At 50.0% G+C, this 19601-nt stretch overlaps 8 protein-coding genes across 8 annotated transcripts; 6 read left to right on the forward strand and 2 right to left on the reverse strand.

Moving 5' to 3' along the window:
- Window positions 1–1010: 1010 nt before the first annotated feature.
- Window positions 1011–1987, forward strand: BDV17DRAFT_301361 (uncharacterized protein; the record flags this gene model as incomplete). The annotated part of the gene is made up of 2 exons (XM_073764240.1): window positions 1011–1350; window positions 1421–1987. 2 exons carry the CDS (start codon window positions 1011–1013, stop codon window positions 1879–1881), a joined length of 801 nt encoding a protein of 266 aa, XP_073610850.1. The 3' UTR covers window positions 1882–1987.
- Window positions 1988–2504: 517 nt separating this feature from the next.
- Window positions 2505–3635, reverse strand: BDV17DRAFT_295826 (uncharacterized protein; the record flags this gene model as incomplete). Its single annotated transcript, XM_073763167.1, has 2 exons — window positions 2505–3301; window positions 3389–3635. The coding sequence occupies 2 exons, from the start codon at window positions 3633–3635 to the stop codon at window positions 2505–2507; spliced, it is 1044 nt and encodes a 347-aa protein (XP_073610851.1).
- A 745-nt stretch (window positions 3636–4380) lies between these two features.
- Window positions 4381–6136, reverse strand: BDV17DRAFT_301363 (MFS transporter; the record flags this gene model as incomplete). Its single annotated transcript, XM_073764241.1, has 3 exons — window positions 4381–5557; window positions 5612–5997; window positions 6050–6136. 3 exons carry the CDS (start codon window positions 6134–6136, stop codon window positions 4588–4590), a joined length of 1443 nt encoding a protein of 480 aa, XP_073610852.1. The 3' UTR covers window positions 4381–4587.
- Window positions 6137–8196: 2060 nt separating this feature from the next.
- BDV17DRAFT_284993 (glycoside hydrolase) lies at window positions 8197–9973 on the forward strand (the record flags this gene model as incomplete). The annotated part of the gene is made up of 2 exons (XM_073760629.1): window positions 8197–8597; window positions 8674–9973. 2 exons carry the CDS (start codon window positions 8197–8199, stop codon window positions 9971–9973), a joined length of 1701 nt encoding a protein of 566 aa, XP_073610853.1.
- A 1765-nt stretch (window positions 9974–11738) lies between these two features.
- On the forward strand, window positions 11739–12779 carry tpcF (glutathione S-transferase tpcF). Its single transcript, XM_073759232.1, has one exon. It carries the CDS (start codon window positions 11817–11819, stop codon window positions 12510–12512), a length of 696 nt encoding a protein of 231 aa, XP_073610854.1. The 5' UTR covers window positions 11739–11816; the 3' UTR covers window positions 12513–12779.
- A 2857-nt stretch (window positions 12780–15636) lies between these two features.
- On the forward strand, window positions 15637–16306 carry BDV17DRAFT_295830 (uncharacterized protein; the record flags this gene model as incomplete). Its single annotated transcript, XM_073763168.1, has 2 exons — window positions 15637–16076; window positions 16132–16306. The coding sequence occupies 2 exons, from the start codon at window positions 15637–15639 to the stop codon at window positions 16304–16306; spliced, it is 615 nt and encodes a 204-aa protein (XP_073610855.1).
- Window positions 16307–17039: 733 nt separating this feature from the next.
- On the forward strand, window positions 17040–17663 carry BDV17DRAFT_295831 (putative GPI anchored protein; the record flags this gene model as incomplete). The annotated part of the gene is made up of 1 exon (XM_073763169.1): window positions 17040–17663. One exon carries the CDS (start codon window positions 17040–17042, stop codon window positions 17661–17663), a length of 624 nt encoding a protein of 207 aa, XP_073610856.1.
- Window positions 17664–17971: 308 nt separating this feature from the next.
- BDV17DRAFT_275617 (uncharacterized protein) lies at window positions 17972–19560 on the forward strand. The gene is made up of 2 exons (XM_073759233.1): window positions 17972–18107; window positions 18157–19560. The coding sequence occupies exons 1-2, from the start codon at window positions 18065–18067 to the stop codon at window positions 19500–19502; spliced, it is 1389 nt and encodes a 462-aa protein (XP_073610857.1). The 5' UTR covers window positions 17972–18064; the 3' UTR covers window positions 19503–19560.
- The last annotated feature ends 41 nt before the right edge of the window (window positions 19561–19601 follow it).

Here is a 19601-nt window from a genome sequence, read left to right on the forward strand (position 1 = left end):
CATCGAAGGCATCGAAGGATTAAGGGCCAAGGGTGACACTGTAGGTTTTGTCCTCGTCGTCCTCGTAGCAGCCGATCATGCCCTCTTCTTGGTCGGGAATCAAATACACATATGTCTGTGAGGCGCCGCCGATACTAACTTTTAGTAGAGTATTTGCGAGGCCTCGCATGTGCCTAACAAGGTTCGTGTTGAGTGGGTTTGAGTATCTGCATCTGCCAATTGCCACTTCTGTATAGGAAGGATTAAATAGACATACGTTGCGTTTCCTGAGTACTACATGAAAGCAAAGAACTCAATCGACAGCGATTAGTAGCTTGCGTCTATCACCTGCCGATTGCGCCGAGGATATCGAGGAAGCGTGGCGGACAACAACGGCGAGCATGCTGGGCCAGATACGAACAGGTGTGTCCAGGCAAGTCGAGATAGCGAAGCCATGGCTGTCACAGAAGAAATTGCTTTTTTTCTTGATCCGCATTTCGTTCAAGTAAGTATGTCGACTACCTTTACATATTCTCCAGCCATGTGCGGCTTCGGTACTATGCGGGGAAATAGTGAATAAATATGACGTTTGGTTGTCGTTCTTTGGCGCTAGCGCTGGTGAGCTTCAGGGTGTATTCCTGCTCGATTTCTATCTAGGACTCACGATAACATCGACCGGGTAGTCCTTGACATTGAATCGAAATACAAACTTGATATTAAGTTCTCTAGGCAAGTTAGCAGGACGAGACAGTACCTTCAGCCGCTTGGGTTGCATCGCAAAGTCCACGGTTAGCACTACCTACTCGCTAACAAGAACATTGAGAACATAACAACAAACGCAGTCCCCAGCAGCAGGTTGGAGGTTTATGTGTGACCGGAGAAGCTATTTTAGGGGTTTTACTATCTACGTCACCTTTGTTCTTGGTTAGCTTTAAGCATAACCATGGTCATGGTCGTGGCGCAGAAGACTATTCTTAAGTAATCCCTGGCCACCCACATTGCTCGAACAGAGCCAGCACAATCACCGTGTCATGGCAACATACAGATATACCTATTATCTCCTCTCCACCCTCGGCGGCGGGTTCGGACTCAGCTACCTTGCCTACCTCGCATTCCCATGCCGGTCAATGAAATTCACCTGGTGCGCCCAGCCCGGGCACGCGCGGTCGTTGGGCATGCAGCTCATCGACCCCGCAGCGAACCCGACAGAGGAGGAAAGCTATATCCTGTGCATTCTGGCGCGAGAATTGAAGAGCGGAATCAGCGATGAGGAGATTTTGGCGAGGTTCTCGAGGGGCTTTTTTGGCGGGTGGGGGTTTAGTCCGGAGAGGTGGATTGCGCCGTGCGTGCAGGGGATTATTGATCATGAGGGTAGGATGCTCTTTTTTTATTATTCATTCTTACTTACCTACTTGGGGTGGAGCTGAATTGACCTGGGCAGTGTTTACGAGGAGGTGGCAATTGGATGCAGCTGGAGATTCGTATCCGGACACAAATCCAGATACGTGTAATATCTCCCACCCCAACGTCATGTCCAAGGAGCGCCTCCCACCACTAGGCGCATGCTTGTTCGGGCTATATTACTTGGTAGACACCAATGTCTGTATTTCTGAGTACAACTATCCTTCGAACGCCCGACCAGAGCGGTCTTTCGTGGAATACGCAGGCCGCACTAGAGGCAGGAGTCTCGCAGCATCTCATCGTTTCGAAATATTTAGGCAATTTTCCGGTCCTACACTCGGTGACCAAGAGCAGGTCATGATTATTTACTCCCATGTTCGGAGTAACCCTCGCAACGGCGGACAGGTGTATTCGAGGCCGATGACGGCGATGCATGTTTGTTATGCACATTTGTTGTTTGCGGATGGGATTCGGGAGGTTTTAGCTTCCAAGTGTCCTTGAACTACGCCGGTCAAGCAGTTTGGTTGAGAAGTGGTTTATAGCAGAAATATAAAGTCTTTACAGCCCAGGGCTAATGGTCGGGGTCGACAATGGCTAAGGGCCAAAATTTGGTCCGATCTCCTGATTTTCCTTGAGAATCTCACTAAATGGTATGTTACGTAGCTACAGTTCCCAACCCCCAAGTGAAAAATTTACTCTTACCCGATTTGCGGCACTGGTAGTCCAGGCGTTTGGCCAGTGTGTTAAGGTGTATCCATTGCTTTCATTCGTTGCGTAGGCGAACATGTAGATATATGGAAATGGATATAATATAGCTGGATAGTATATACTATCGGTAAACACTAGTTATCACCCTCCTCAGCTCCCTCTTCATCCTATCAAAGAATGTAATACATTCATCCCCCGGCATATCAGCATGGTACCGCCGTTCACGAAGCATCCTCTCCGGCATTACTCTGTTCTTGACGGATGGACTAGCCTTTGAGCGGAGTATCAAGATGACTTATAGAATCACGGACCGTGGAGGGTATACCATTCATTAAACTTTCTAGTACTGGAAAATGGAAAATAAATGACAGAAATTAAGTCATAACAAGCCAAAGCCCCACATACCAGACCAGGACCTATCTCTTAAAATGCGTATCCCCCGGCATCTCCGCAAAAAAACTCTTCTTTCCAGCCTCAGCGCTATTCTGCGTCGAATCCATCTCATACGCCCCAGCAGTACCTTGAATCTCAGCCAGATTATGCACGGGGTCACTGGACTCCATTTCGGGTGGCATCTGCATAGCGCCAGACTGCACGAGCTCCGGAACAACCTTGTATTCACCTCCGCGGTCGTCCAAGGCAGGGTTCCCATCGGGCTGTTTGGTGTTTCTCTTTTTTAGTAGGAAGAACCCCGCCGCAGCGATCGCAGCGACACCCGCTACACCACCCACAACACCGCCAGCTATTGCACCAGTCGAGGATGACTTCTCCGAAGAAGAGTCAGCGTCCGAGGACGGGGTACTCTCCGGCGTAGCCGAGGCAGTAGAGAACGCATCGACATAAGAGCTAATCATATCCGCATTAGCAGGCGTCAGGTAGATGTCATTGCGCTCGACAACAGAGCCAGAACTCCTCGTACTGAGGCCATGGGTATAGAGCTCCCAGATGCCAGCAGACTCCTCGCACGCAAAGTTGGTGATGCTGATGTCTGAGTAGATATATGTGGCGCAGGCCGGCCACGAGCTCTGAGTGCAGTAGGAGGTGAAGGGCTGCGGGGTATCGGTGAACGAGGGCGACTGCGAGATGCGGCTTGCGTCAACACACGACGTTATAAAGTCGCAGTTTGTGCTGGAGCAGCAGCCGATCATTCCGGGGTAGCTTAGGTCTTGTTGGTGGGACATGCAAGTTGAGGACTCTGCGCATTGGTAGTAGCCTGCGAGATGGCGTCGAATGGTCAGACTCGAGACAAGGCCAGCTGGTGGAATGGGGCGGGATGGAATAGGGCAGCGGAATAACTAACCATCGTCAACGAGTCCGTTCTCAAAACCGCACGCTTCGGGTACGGCCCAGGCATATTTTATGGTTGAATAGTCCCCCTCGCGACGATTGAGTGGCCGTGGCCTGTGTCTCAGACTCGGTCCCGGTGTCGGCTTCGGGGATTGTGTTGATGGATAGGAAATGATAGCGTTCGGTGTCGGAGCTGAAGATGGGAAGGCAATGGCATACACAAGCGGCAGGAATGCCAGAGCCACGGCGGGAAGGAACATGTTGCCCTGCATAGGTTGACAGACGAGAGATGGGAGAATGTGCGCGAGGGCAAAACTTGAAGACCACAAGCTCATACTATTATTTGCACGTTCTACCACAATCTCCTGACTTTGCTGGTACTATACGGAGTAGGCAGTGTGGGCCAGTGGCTTACGGTCCAAAGGGACTTGGCCTGCGTTCGGGCTGGAGAAAAACGGGTCCATGACTCTATATCGGCAATGATAAGCGTGATGTATCTTTTTCAACTAAGGCTTGATGCTGCTGAAGGGGCGAAAAGTTGAAGGAGCATTGAAGTCCAGGATCATCATGAGAGAGCCCGGTGTGGTCTTCTTGGCTTGTCCGGCACATCTACAATGCACTCCATACCCCGAGCCTTAACAAGTCACCGCGGGATAGACTCTGATATACTTGCCCATAGTAATTGTGCGCGGGGAACTGCCAGGAGAGTGTCACAGAGCCTCCAGATGCGGGATAGAGCAGTTCCTTGGGCCGCGATGGGTCATTCGAGAGTATCTTCGCGCGAATAACAGACGAGAAGCGGGGGATTGTCATCGATCTACATGGCACCTTCTGCTCCAGTGCTTGTATTCGGGTGAAGGCGGGCGATCTTTGCATCAGAATGGGACCCACGTTCTCTACATCCCATCATATGCAGTGCGCATTCACCCCTATTACTATTAAGTGACTCGTATAAGGAGGCCGCTGTGTTGGAATTTCGCTGTTGCCCTTATAGTTTCCATTTTGCGACGTCTTCTTGATGTTTATATATCTCTTGCTCTTCTATCACCAGGCACCCATGAAGCAAGGTTAAGTCTTTTTTTTTTGAGGCATTATTCTCAGCCCAAGCTCACGCCTGCTCAAGAATATCATTACTCTCACTGATAACTGAAATCAGCCTTCTATGCCTACCGGGACAATCATCAATATCAAAGTCCATACATATCGTCAGGATCAAGCAGCGGCCCTCCCCCTCGTCTCAACAGGCATAATCAGAAACACAACACCAGCAACCACAAACAATGCAGCCGAGATCCAAATTGGCGTGTCTGTCTCGATTCCCACGTAAGCTGCAATGATCGGTGCCATCAGCCCGGATAACCGATTAAACAATGCCACCATCCCGTTCGCAGTCCCCCTCACAGGTGCAGGGAACAACTCAGGCGTATAAGAGTAAAGCAGCCCATATACAAGATTCTGAAAGAAGGCAATAGCGCACGTGAATCCTAAAACTGACGCATCTGTGGTTGCTCGCGTGAACAGAAAGAGAAATAGGCCTGTGCATATGCAAGCTAAGGACCCTGTTCCCTTGCGTCCTATATGTCGGGTCTCGACAGCTAACCCGCCCAGCAAAGAGGCAGGAATACCGCAGACAGCTTGAACAGCGTAGTCGCGATATATTTGGGATGTCGATGTTGCGCCATATTGCACGCCCTTGTTGGATAGGTAGATTGGGATAAAGGAATTATAAAGCGGGTATGCCATGCCAATTGAGCACCAGAGGAAGAGTAGAAGGGTAGTTGATAATGCAAGTCGCGGTGTCGAGAAGAGAAAAATGATCTTGGCTGGAGTAAATTTGCTGATCGTGCGGTTGAAAATGGTTTTGGTGGTTGTAGTTGGATTGCTGCAGGATTGCGATTGTGCTATCTGGGCATCTATGGCGTCGAAATGGTCTATTGCGAGCCACGTCTCCTTGCTATCCCGCGCTGCAACCTTTGAAACGACATCGACGGCTTGCTTGTCGAGCCCTCGACCGAGGAGATACTTGGGTGTTTCGTAGATTCGGAAGAACAGTCGGGCAAGGAACATGGTTAGCGTCAGGCCACCAAAGGTCCAGTAGCAGTACCGCCACCCCAGGTTGTCCTGGAATGAGTACTGTCCATTCATAGTGTCGGAGGGGCAGGTGTAGTTTGCCATCAACGGCCTAGCCTTCCTTTAGTACACGGTTCTATATCAGTGGTCGTATTGAGACACTAACCAAGCAATCAGCGCAGCAACCGCCTGCCCAAGTGACCAAAACGCAGACTGCATGGTAAGCAGATACTGATGCGTCGCAGGTATAAACTCCAGGAAGATCGCGCTATCGACCGGTTGATTACCACCCGTTCCTACGCCGATAAATGCACAAAACACGGAGATCGCGATGAAATTGGGACTTCCAGCCCCGACTAGCCCGGCTACTGAGGATAGTAGCAGGGTGACATTGAACGCTAGGCGCCTACCAATGAAATCGGCGGCCATCGGCCATAGACTCGAGCCCACCACAAGACCGGCGTACTTGGCTACGGTCAGGAAAGCAATCCGGTCGACGGAAAATTCAGCTTGCACGGCTGGGCTGATGATCGTAATAGCTTGCATCCAGAGCTGCTCACATCCATATCAGCCAGGAGGGCTATGATGGTCAGAAAACACATACATTGTCGATAAACCAGCCCAGCCCAGTCAACGCGAACACCTTCCATTGGAACGGGCCCATACCGATATCAATCAAGGCTTCATTCATAATAGCCACCTTTTGTTCGTAGGTGTCATCGGTGCCCTAAAAGAGCCCTGTCGTGTCGATCCCGCGGTAGACCACATGCCCTTGTCCAACGGCAATGGCTCCGTCACTGCTCTCTCTGGAGTTGTTATCATGCTTCGGGTCGACTGATGCGTGTTTCAGAGTCCCACCCGAAATGCTCGCAGCGTCTGCCATAATTGCGCAACTTGAATTATAAATCTCTCACGGCGGTTCTGGATATTAAACGGGAATCCCACGGTAAAAGCTCAGGACAGCCGGTTAGTGAGGGGATGAAGCTGCCCCGCAGATAGCAGAACCTTGGCTGGATCACCAGACTATGTCGGCTGATAGGAAAATTTCCCCTGTTCGGAAGATACACGATATCTGCTAATGGCAGATAGCTGATCTCATACTGGCGAAAGCGAAGTAATGGAATCAATGAGTATGGTGCTGACTGGAAATCCGATAGAGAATCAACTATAGGGAGCGACTGTTGTGACTTCCCCCCTGGCTCCTTCTCTTTTGGAGCCCTTCCTACAAATTATGTTGATAGGTAGGTAAGGCCTCGGTCTGTATTCTATTGGAGCTTTCACAGACACTTCGGGTTATTCACCATTCACCAAATCTACGATATCTATAGCATTCGGTGTTTCCGCCTTGCCCGGGTAACCTCTAGACTATTTATCTCATGCTCCACACCTGAGCTCTGGCGCCTGCTCGCCTCTTTCTACCTTCCCATCAATCATGATCTCCACTAGGAAGGATAATATACTACATTGACGTAGAATACCGTTAATGTCCCGGGCCAAGGGCTTTACCTCAACATAAAATGCCCTGTCTAGGCTTCCAAAAGTGTCTTCCGCGGTAATGCCGGGCTTAGGGCTCGCGGGGCCGAGAAAGTGAGGATTTTTCATTTTATTGGTGGTTGGGTAGCAAATCCAATCATTCGATCGGCATTTGTGTACTTTGAGGTTTGAAGGTCTATGATCATGAATCGATGACGGCTTTGCTGGTCCACGAGGGTCGAGATCGCAGCGGGCCATGGTGCCCATGGCACCGTGATAGGACAAGCGGGGTGAATTTCAACTTGCAAGAGAATGTTCTTCTTCTGTGGTCGTTGTGTTGCTCTAGATTGACCCTATACTACTGCCCTGATTAATGCAAGGCAGTGTATAGATATACTCAACATACTGTTGGGAAGGCAAATGGTTCCTGGGAATCTCGACAACTCAAGATCGGGTTACCGAGTGGTTTGGGCTATGTTAGGGCTTCGGCCTTCAGGGCCCTGACACTCGGAAAAGCCGGGAGATTGAGCGTGAAAAGTTGTGCCACTATTTGGGCCCGCTAATCTGGTAGGATCCACCTTGTTCCTGCCAGTCTTCAAATGTCGCACTGTCAAACTCTGCAAATAGTTCCTTGTTTTCAATCAGTTTCAATTAGAGTGTGTTTGTTTGAGTAGTAGGGCTGCCGGTAGCTGAGTCTTGAGCCATCAATGATACACTTTTGATGAACGGCTGCTTGAAGAACATGAGCAGTCAGGAAGTGCCTTCTTGGTTAGGCTCGCTCTAAACAAGGCTTGTAAGCACTATTCGTCCATGGTTGGCGGGGCTTAACCCTTCTAAGGTTCAGGGACCAGTTCTTCACCACGTGGCAAACGGCGATGAGGCTCGATATGGTTAGCATATCTCATCAATGACCTTGTTTCTGCATCCGATCTAACTGAGCTTGGCCTGCCAGTGCTGGTACTGAGGTCATTTTGTCGGCTTTACCGGCTCAATTGGATTCCATGACTCGGCCTCAAACCAGGACCAGCGCGCCGAGAAAACACACAATTATTCTCCCCGGTGGAGTGCATTCTGGCCTGACCTCATCTCATCGGTCTCCAATTTCTCGGGATGAAGTGCTTTTTTTTTGGCCAGAACGCCCCTCAGCTCAGTCGGCCTGTGCGCAGGGTTTTCCAAGGCCTTGTATAAATCCAACCCAATCGCCCACCAGACGTAACAGTCCCGTAGCGCTTGTCATTCGTTCTTTCCTACCACGTCGTTCGTTTACTACCGCTAGCCATGCGTTTCAATCTGGGAGTAGCGGCAGCCTCAATCGGCCTTGCAGCCGCTGGGGCGATTCCGCGTCACTCCGACAAGACCTGTGCCAATGAGCTATGGACAGGCGAGGTCTTGCACCTCTCCCTCAACATCATCGAGCACCCCATTGTAGTTGATGTTGAGCTGGAGCACAACACTGTTGTGACTGTTGACAAGACGATCTATGTTACATGCACTGATGCCCCCACTCGTTTGTACACTACTGTCTATGCCACTTCTACTTCTACTTTCACCAAGACCATTTCCACTGCTACGATCACCGCTGAAGTGCCGGTCCAGACTCAGTCGACGGTTTCTGCTCCGGCTGATAACGACAAGGGTGTTCAGACCGACGCCCACACCAAGTCTACTACTACTCAACTGTGAGTACTCCGAAATAATTGCAAATGCAATCCACTAACCCATCTGTAGACCCTCTGCTGCGTCTGGCGCATCCAGCACTCCCAGCGACACAGAGACTGCCCCTGTTGCCGGTGGCTCTGCTGTCGGCACAGGAGTCAACACCGACCTGTACACCGTCAAGCCCACCTACACCTCTGGACGCCCTGTAACAACCACCCTCTACGCCCCCGGCACCAGCACGACCGTGACAAACACTGCAGTCACCCCCTCATCCACACCTAAGCCCACCCCCAAACACGGCGAGTTCACCGACTGGACCAAATTCAAAGCCAACGGCGTCAACCTCGGCGGCTGGCTCGAGCAAGAGAAAGTCTTCAACCAATACTGGTGGGACCAGCACGCCCCCGACGCCGAAGACGAATGGACCTTCTGCGAGACACTAGGCTCCGACTGCGGTCCTGTCCTCGAAGAACGCTACGCGACATTCGTCACAACATCCGACATCGACCGCCTCGCCGCGGTAGGTGTCAACACCCTCCGCATCCCAACCACCTACGCTGCCTGGATCAAGGTTCCCGGGTCGGCGCTCTACCACGGTAATCAAAAGTCGTACCTGCGCACAATCGCCCTCTACGCGATCGAGAACTATAACATGCGCATCGTCGTCGGACTGCACTCCCTCCCCGGCGGCGTGAATTCGCTCGACATCGGCGAGAAAGTCGGCAACGACGGGTGGTTCTTCAACTCCACGAACCTAGCGTACTCGTACGCCGCCGTTGACGAGATCCTCTCCTTTTTCGTGCAAACCGGATACCCCTGGGCCTTCACCCTCTCACACATCAACGAGGCCTCGGATAACCCATCCGCCTTCGCATCCCCCAAAACCCTAACCGCAAACGGCACCGCCTACATCGTGAAATACACGCAGGGCGTCCTCTCGCGCATCGCGAAGGTCGACAAGCGCATCCCACTCATGCTGCAGGACTGCTTCCTCTCCGAGGAACACTGGTCTCCCTATTTCCCATCCGGCACGAACCTCGTCATCGACCAGCACGTGTACTACTTCGCTGCCTCGGGCGTATATTCCCAATGGGCGAACGGCGCAATCTGCGGGCAGGCGTCTGTCTTGCCAGGAGACGGGAAAATTCCCGTCTTTGTGGGCGAGTGGGCGCTGCAAACGCTTTACAGCAATAGTTTTGACAACCGCAGGAATCTGTTTGAGACGCAGAGGTTCGCCTGGGGTAAGTATGTCGCCGGTGGCGCATTCTGGAATATCAAGCATAATTCTAGTGCGCTTGTTGATGGTCAGGGTATGCAGAGGGATTATTGGTCTTTCGAGACGTTGTTGGATGAGGGTGTAATTAGGGCTCCGGTGGCTAATGCTACGTACTGTTAGCTTTGGTTCCTTGATCAGTAGTTAGATCCTCACACTACCTACTTAGCCTTTTTGGATATCAGATATCTGCACGACAGAGTTCATCCTCTCTGCCACTCCTTTACAACCCCGCGGTATCGATGTATGAGCTGAAAGCCGCAAGGTAGTTAGCAGGCCAGCGGCTTTATTACACCGACCAAGGGCTCACAACTGCCCTTCAGATAATGGTGGGTGGCCTCTGTTCCCGAATGCAGCTATTCAGTGGTAAGCCTTGAATGGTTATGCAGCAAGCGGCCAAAGCACGTATCGACAAACCGAGCCGGTTTGTGCACTAGGGCGATGGTGTCTTCTATTCCCGTAAACTTCATATTGCGCCTCGAGAGGTGGCCGGCGATCCAGGATGCGGTTATTGAGCATTGCAGTGTGCCTTCTGTTTTTGAGAAGTAGAGGCAATCTATATGCTAAATCTGTTCATTGCAAGGGGATAAAGTGCGGGACAAACCAGAGAGCGTGCCCCGGATGTTTTGACTATGAAGCACAAAAGTCCTGGTTGTGTTAGCGGCTTTGCAACGGAAGAGTCACACTGCTACACGTACAGCCTACCTTCGAGCACCTCGATGGATACACTCTCACAACCCGATCTTGCTTCAGTCGGGAAACGTAAGAAACCATTCCTTGCCAGCTCGGAGTATGCGGTCGTGCTGCCGCCAAGCTGATGCGAATGTCTGTAGTAGGTGATCCGAGATCCAGGAGGACACAGGTAAACTAAGACAGTGTGCCTCCTCGTCACCCTGGGATTGACAGCACGGAAAGCGATGCCAGAGTCGGACTCTAGTACTTTGCAGATGCCAAGGGTGCACCTGGGGAAAAGATCGTTGAGTAGAGAACGGACGTTCTGAGCGGTTGGTCAGTATCGTTGCTATTCGGATTATCTGGACTGTAGTATACATTTTTTGCCAATAGAGCAGGCAAGGCAAAAGAGTATGCATTCTTCTGAATCAAGTCGTGATTTTCATTTGATGTAGTTGTTGGAATTGGGTTCCGATATCCGAGTCTGGGATATAAAACCCGTCTTGCACAATCTTGGTCACAGAATCCATGACAGCAATGTCATTCCCGGGACGGGGGATAGCGAAGGAACAAGCCCTGCTGTGGATTCTTCAGGCATCGGCTCGTCGTTCCCCATATGCACGTCACAAACCGTGGTTACAGGTCAGCCGATCCCATGATTTTAATGGGATAACCCAAACAGATTAGTAATACTCGAGCGACTCCAAAAATAAATCACATGATCCGCAAATTTCAAAAAAAATCCAGGTCACCCCACCCCTTTCAATTGCTTACGGTTACCCGTATTACCACCCAAAATGGCTGCCCTTGGGGGAAATATAAATTTTGTTGGGGGTAGGGGTCAGATGACCCCATGCAAAAGGTGACGTGACCTGTGTACTCATAAACCAAAGAGTCAGTTTAATGACTGAGCAGCTGTGCACCAGCCTAGTAGCGTAGTATAATTCCAGATCTAGGACTCGGAAACGCCTATTCCGCGGCGCCTTTAAGAGCGGGAGGAAAATTAGCCCTAAACCGAGAGCTTCTGCGAACTTCTTCCAGTTGCTTTCTGCTATCTATTACAAAACCCGACAATTGGTAATATGGGAAACCAAAGAGGATTGGTAATCTCGGGCAGTCGGCGCTAATAATCATCGACTGTCTAGTATACAGAAAGCAGACTGGAAGAAATAAATAACTAGATCCTGCCTCGCTGTTGGATAGAGGAGCAGAAGCAATTCCAATCTCATCTTCGCGTCCATTCTCAATACTATTCCAAATCTTAGCCAGAACATTTATATATACCTCCACCGCCATGACCGAAAGAACCCAACTCCAACCCATCAAGGTCTACGGCGCCTCATTCGGCCCGAACCCCTTCAAGATCTCCATCATATTGGGCGAACTAAACCTCCCCACCGAAATGATCCCCATCGAATTCAGCGACCTCAAAAAGCCGCCCTACGAAGCCATAAATCCCAACGGCCGCGTTCCCGCCATCCACGACCCAAACACGGGTCTTACGCTCTGGGAGTCCGGAGCCATCATTGAGTATCTCCTCGAGACTTATGATAAGGACCACACCCTTAGTTTTCCTGCGGGTTCGTCCGACGCCCATCTCGCGCGCCAGTGGGCTTATTTCCAGGCGACGGGGCAGGGGCCGTACTATGGGCAAGCGATGTGGTTCAAAAAGTACCACGCCGAGCGTGTGCAGAGCGCAATCGATCGATATGTTAACGAGATCAAGAGGGTGTCTGGTGTGCTGGAGCGGTGGTTGGAGGCGAGGGATTGGCTTGTTGGTGGGAAGCTGTCGTATGCGGATTTGGCGTTTGTGGCGTGGCAGAATACGGTGCGGACGAATATCGTCGAAGAAGGCTTTGATATTAATGAGTTCCCGCGTGTTAAGGGGTGGTTGGAGAGGATGAACGAGAGGCCTGTGGTGAAAGACCTGATTGAGAGGCAGGAGCGCATGTTTGCGGAGAGACAGAAGGTCGCGGAGGAGAAGGCTTGAGATGGCTTTGGATACTGTACAGTGACTTACTCAGAGTCAGGATGGAAACCACGAATTATATACTACTCTGTATTGAAATGCGCTGCATAGTAAGGCTTTTCTAGATAGCCTTTCGGATTGCTTCGAACCTCATAGAATGCCTGGACTTAGGGCAGAAAGTACTTGACAGCTCACCTCCAAATCAAGCCACGTTCAATACATTTTCTTGACTTCCGTGTTGGACTCAAACTCTCGCATTGGTCTGGCTAATTAATTGCAAGAGGTCAGTTGTGTCTCCGGAGCCCTAGCCTCATCAACGCCACGTTGAACCAGATTTTTCATACAACCAACTTGCCAACTCCAATGGCGCAAGCTTGCTCTTTACTTTTTGTCCAGGCTTATTATGGCCCACCAGCAAGAAATGAAGGTGCAGGCAGACCCTAAGCCCCAGTGGCTACTTGTGCGGCTTCTTGTAATAACACCCTGATGTATAGGAGGTGCGTGTTTTTGGCCCCGTTGTCGGGCTGTGCAGGTGCCTGGCTTTAGCAGCAGATCAATGACAAGCTGTGTTCTGTTTGGTAGAAAATTTGTTTTTGAACGGTGCTAAAATCTGATTGCCACTGAGTGACAGGTGTCAAGGAATCTTCATTTATTGCTACCAAGCATATGCACTGGAGCCTCTTCTTCCCATTCTCCGTTACTCTTACTCCCTCCCTCACGCGCCACGTCTGATCATCTACTCTCTACAACCCCTGAGTGACCAAATAAGGCATAATTGAGATAGCTCCTCTATGAATATCCTGCCACTAATTCAAGAATGTCTCTCTTATGCAGCTATCCTCTCACCCTCTCGATCTGCTACCCGGAATGGACGCCTTACACCCACATGTGCATTTTCCCAGTCACCATCGCCACAATCTCCCGCGACCCCTTCCCCTTAAAGTCGTACATGGAGAGAAACTAGCCCCGGAATAAGGCTCCCCGGCGGAGGGCTTTGGTGCATCTGTCCATGGTATTTATCTTCGTTTATATCACGGCGCTATCGACTGTTTTGTAAGTCGAGTCTAGGTTTGAATCAGATCTCTGCAATCTTCGCTAAGAGTTTTCGTGGGCTCTTGAGATGATGAGGGTATGGTATGCTTGCTCTATGCTTGCTGGGGCTTTCTTTGGGCGTTTTTGTTGTATGATTCTTGGATCAAGAGTCCAGTTGTTTGTCAGGAACAGGGGACTGAGTTTTGAACTAATTAGATGCAATCATGTCAAGAAAGACTGTTTTGTCTGAGGAATAGTTTGTCTTGGAGTATCACCGCAACAAAATAATAAGTTACTAGGATATCAACAACAATCTCAGCATTCGAGCAATCGGTGTGACCCCATGGCTAGAAAAGACCTCAACCTCCACAACGACAATACTCTGAACCAGTAGTGAAAGTATTGATAAGGCTAACCAGTGCCGCGGTCCCAATGGCAGCTCCTACACCTACCCAGTAGACCTTGGGGTAGAGCAGTCTCAGCATCCCATTAGCTTTTTTTCACGTAGTTTGATGTTCGCTGTGAATTTTAGCTGCGAACTGTTTTGCGCTAGTGTTGAATTCATTCACTCTATATGAGTCTCGAAACATCATGGAAACAGGATTAATCAGGAAAGACAACGAGCCACGAGGTCAATAACCAATACTGATAGTTGGTAAAGTGAAGTTCAACTCCTATCACTTCACATTAGGCAACAGACCATGGAGTCTCGGTGGGCTATATAAAGCTGGATTCGTCGCTCCTTAGATATATCCAGGTATATCCAAGTCTCTCATCGCTACATCTCAACTTCTCAACCCTCTCTTCCAAATCGAATATCGGCAAAGCATATCTAATCTATCCAAAATGTCTTCCTTCTGGATCACACTTCTCTCGCCGCCCGAAAATTGGACCCATCGACACCTTCTACGGCAAGGCCTGCCTCTTTGTATTTTCTTGTATTCGTTGTGAATCGCCTGTGCCTTGCCTTGAAGGACTACTTTTCTGAAAAGTCAGGAACTGAGTGGCAAAACGTTTATTTTAACTTTGCAGAAATCTGGACTCGCTCGAACTTAATACTGGTCTATGGTTTGTAAGTTGGGAATCTTCCATTTTGCTCGTTCTCGCTGACCTTGTTCTATCTAGACTCTTGTCTTTCGTGATGCTAAGAGTGGGATACTTCTGATCTACCCTCGCTAGGTATGCCGTTGGTGACCCTGTCTTGTGCGTTTTCGGACTGCGTTTTCAAGTCCATTTATGATTAATCTTAGCCCGTGCATGATGAGGGAGGCAAAGGAGAGTAAGAAAACAACGCAGGATAATGATTTGACTCGGTTGGTTGATCAATGAGTGGATTTGGAGGAGGAGATATAATGTCAGAATTTTGAACTCGATTTCTACTATTTTCTCTACTAATGTCTTAATGAATGAATTTTCTTGTTGAAATGCTTTCCAGTCCCTTATAGAAATATTTGCCGGGTTTTCTGATGCATAGAGCGCCTTGAGTAGTTAGGGCTGGCTGTGGTCAATCCAGTCTTATCTTCGTACTTTTTTCTGTACTACTTCTGAGAGAGGCAGCCCTGCAGTACAGGATCTCCACCAGGCATGGAGATCTGTCTATAATTAAGGCCATCTCGCCTATTACTCGTTACGTTTGGCGGATGCGTTTTGTGGTTTACCTTGGCGATTGCTTTCAAGCTGGGGCCTTCAATAGCTGCCGCCTGAGTACAGTCTTCATACCTCTTAGCCAGAAACAATACTGCCTCCAGCTACCTGACATCTCTATTAGGAGTAGGATGGTCTCGAAACATTATTGACTATATTTTGATACTTATACGTTCATGTCTACTGTGAATGGTTCTTGTGAATGGTTCCATGGTCTTACTAAATCCGGTCATTCATACTAATATTGAAGACAGCTGAAGGGGGATCGAATCAAGAAACCTCTCCAGTGAATTATTAAGGATATATCTGTGCCACATCTCAATTATGCAGAAGGCCATTGAGCTCGGTTCGACTATAAAAAGCTGGAATCCACGCTCCCTCCATCTCCATCTCTCTCACCTTCTCGCACATCCCTCCAGCTACAACATCCTCAACCTGACCCTTTCCTGAAACAATTTACTCACACAGTATGCCCGTTTCTCTCGCAGAAGTTTCTTTCACAGGACTCTTTCATTTCTGGGACACTTTTATCTCTTTCTCCAAGTCCTTTTCAAAATGGGTCACCTCGTCCACTCCTGCCGTCCTCGGCACCTACTTCCTCCTGGTCTTCCTTTCCGCGACCTATAACTGTCTAGAAATGTATGAATGTCACATGGAAAAGCATTTGAGGGAAACCCATGCCAAGCGTCAATTAGTCACTGCCACTGTCTCCGAAAAACCGTCTGAACTCTCCCGCATCGAAAAAGGGCCTGACGCAAAGACAGACGCATTCGCGACTCCCAACAATGACAAGAGTCCAGCTAAAACAGCTCATTCAAAAGCCGATAGCAAGTCTCCTCCGAGGAAACATTTTAACCCTCCAGTGAAGATTGCGATGATGTTTTGCATTTTGGGGCAGGCGGGTATCCTGTGAGTCGAGAATCGGAGGCTTCTTCTTTTGTTGTTCCGGCTAACATTTTTACAGCAGTTTGACTGTCTGGACTATAGGTTACGAGCAGTGGGGCATTTTTTCCCTTGCAACTATTCTGGGAGGTGTATTTGGTACGTTCATTGGGGGCTTTGTTTGTTGTTTACTCCAGTGGGCTTCCTCGCGCGATGCTGGTAAAGATAAGACGAAGAAGCCCGGGGTGTTAGTTTAATTGAGGTATTCTTAATATGAGCCCAGGATGGGGACCTGGAGATGTATTGCTTCAGTCTCTAGTCAGATGCATCGTTACTCCTGCTGTATCTTTGTTAATATCTAATTGTCCATGAGACGGAGCTAGTAGTTGATGAATCCATGAGCTTGTTGTTTGGAGTTGCCACAGTTTCCTGTGAAAAAGCCGTGAACTTTGAGAGTTAGGGCTCAGTGCATCCATGTCTGGTTTGTCCAAGCCTCCTGAGTTTCCATGCCCATGCGGCAGATTCGCAGCATCGACAGAGTAATAGGAGGATCAGTCAGACTGTCAGTAAGCTTTAGATTATGCATGTCTATCTAGAACGTTTGTTGTGCTAATCGATCTCCAGACTCATGTCCATGATTCACATATCCAACTTTAAGACCAGCAAAGTATGCCTGCCTGAAGTGCACTCCTTATGCGACCTGGATATGTTACCTACTCCTCCGGCGGTCTTCCTCTCATAGCTTTCCTCGCCTCTACCGATCGTCCCCTCTCTTCCACTTATTCTCTTCCCCAAGGCACCACCATGAACCTCTCTATTCTCCTCCTCCCACTCTTCGCGCCTCTACACGCCGCCCATTTTGACCTGATCTAACCTCCCCCCCTCCCGGCGCCCGCGGAGACAACAAAATCAACCAACTTGCTTTCCCCTGCGGCGGCTTTTGAACCCATCAAATGCACCCTAATCCCCCTCTTATCACCCAGCTTCCCCATGGCACTGGAAATGGGCCACGATGAAAGAGCAATGCAGTTCCTTCGCGCGCTCGGCACGAACCCGTCAACGAACTATAACAGACCTTCCGCGTCGATGGGCAGGCAGGGCGCGTTCTGTCTTGCTGGTAATCTGATCTCGGAGCCTCTTCTCGGAAGAGGGGTGGAAGATGAATCGAATGTAACCTGGGGGTGCAGCCGAACGGGTATCCCAGCGGGCGATTGTATGCGGTACATCCTTGTCTTCTCTGTAACACCTCACCCGATTATGGTCGTGTATTGTGTACCGACCTTCAACTTGTCAGCTGACCTGTCCCTCTTTCTCTCATCCATTTGCAAGAATGATACTAGTGTTACCGCAATTCCCTTTACTGGCCTTGCGACGCATCGTAGCGCGAACATGTCGACTGCGGACGGCTATTTGCAGTGTGATGAGACGGGCCATGACGATAACCACGGACATGGGCACGGCCATGGGTATGGCTCTGAGTCTGATAGCGATACTACTGGCGCGGACTCTGGTCCTGCTGACTCGATTGGCGCTGCCGTTGTGCAGATTACTTGGGATGGTTTGGGTTTTACTGACACGGGTGGTCTTGTAGTTGCCTTAGTAAATTCACTTTAAGCAGGCCGCCAAGGACTCCTTCAGTACTTGAATTGCTTGAATCGAGATACTCGACTCAAAGGCTAGAGAGAGTGGTGCGTAGTGCTCTTGGCGCCTAGCAGAAACAGCGAATTGCATGATTTTGAGCCGATGCTGTCTATCTCAACTCGGTTGAAATTTGGTGAGGCTCTCGTTTCCCTCAAGTTATATCACATCTCTTTCTCTATATCTTGAAACTAGACAGCTATTGTCATCAAATTTCAATTTATAGACGCGCCCTCTGATTGGCCAAGAACCCCGAATATGACAGGTCACGTGGTTATCAGTCCATCCATAATGTCGCCGGCTTCATATTGTTCTCCAACCTTTCTTCTCCTAGCCTGAAAGTAGCTGCCTAATTCCTGGTTTCAGTGGCCGCAATCATGGCCACGGCGACGGTCAAATTCGAGAGGCTGCGGGATGTCGGTGAGTGCGCAATTGACTCAACAAACGGTGGCTCAATTGACAGATCCAGGTCTCTCGGAGAAGTACTCCACCGCGCGGCATCCCCTGCGCTTTTACATGAATGTTTGTCTCACGGCCAACTACAGTCTACCTGAATCATACAGTCTCCCGCTCAAGGACTACGTATACAAGGCTGTTGAGACGCTGATCGGTCAACATCCCATCCTCTCGGCGATTCCGCTAGGGGAAGACACGGAGGAGCCGTACTGGGTGCGGTTGCCTGAGATCGACCTTGCGCAACCGATTGCATTTCAGAAGCCCGCGCAGAGTCTGACGCTGGATGAGCATGACAGTGAACTTCAAACCTTGATTGAGACGCAGCATGACTCTGGCTTTACAGTGCCAGAACCTTACTGGCGACTTCTAGTTTTGGCGGACGACGAATCAAGCAGGAACTTCAGTGCTGTCTTTGTATACCATCATGCACTCGGCGACGGAACATCGGGAAAGGCATTCCACCGGACCTTGCTCCAGGCCTTACGCGGAGCTGCGTCTCTACAGCCAGAGGAAGCGAAGCAAGTAGTTACCTCACCGAAAACGCCCCTCTTACCGAACCTCGAAGTGGTCCACCCCCTCCCCATCTCAATCCCATACCTCTTCAAAACCCTGTGGAAAGAACTGGTCTACAACAAACCAGACTCGAAACTCTGGGCCGGCGGACCATTCCAGCTCCCGCTAAAGACACATGTCCGCTTTCTTACCCTATCAGCGGCCCAGACCTCAACTCTAGTCAAGGTCTGCCGTGACCACGACACGACGGTCACTTGTGCCGTTGAAACGGCCATCGCGCGGTCCCTCTTCGCGCATATACCAGAGAAGTATACCCGCGTTGCTGGGAGCGTACCGATCACGCAGCGCCCCTGGCTTCCAGATACGGTCACGGACGAATCAATGGGCGTTTTCGTACAGGAACATCCCGAGATCTTTTCCCGCAAGGCAGTCACATCCAAAGACTTCCCCTGGGCCGAAGCAAAGCGAGCACGAAAATTACTCAAGAAGGAACTTGCCAAGGAGAGCAAAGACACCTCCGTTGGACTCTTCAAGTTCGTCAAGGATTACCGCAAGGGACTATGCGAGTCTAAGATTGGAAAGGAGAGAGCGGCGACGTTTGAGCTGTCGAGCCTGGGTGTGGTGAAGGCGGAGAATGTTGGTGATGAATCGGTCCCGCAGCTGGGGAGAGTCATTTTCAGTCAGTCTGCTAGTGTCACTGGTGCTGCTATTGAATTCTCGGCCATCACTGGGCCCGATGGGTGTTTGGCGTTGAGCGCTAGTTGGCAGCCTGGTGTTGTCGAGGATGGGACGGTGCAGGTTGTTGTTGATACGCTGAGGAAGGAGTTGCGTCAGCTCACTGTATAATTTATCGAACCCCTTGAATAATAATGTTAATATAAAGGTATATGATGATTTCGAATGTGCCGAATTTCGTAGTTGACGCCCCCAATAGGTAAACCCTCT

The sequence above is a fragment of the Aspergillus undulatus genome (genome assembly GCF_047715775.1).
Source record: "Aspergillus undulatus strain CBS 261.88 unplaced genomic scaffold BDV17scaffold_76, whole genome shotgun sequence".
In the NCBI taxonomy this organism is placed as follows: domain Eukaryota; kingdom Fungi; phylum Ascomycota; class Eurotiomycetes; order Eurotiales; family Aspergillaceae; genus Aspergillus; species Aspergillus undulatus.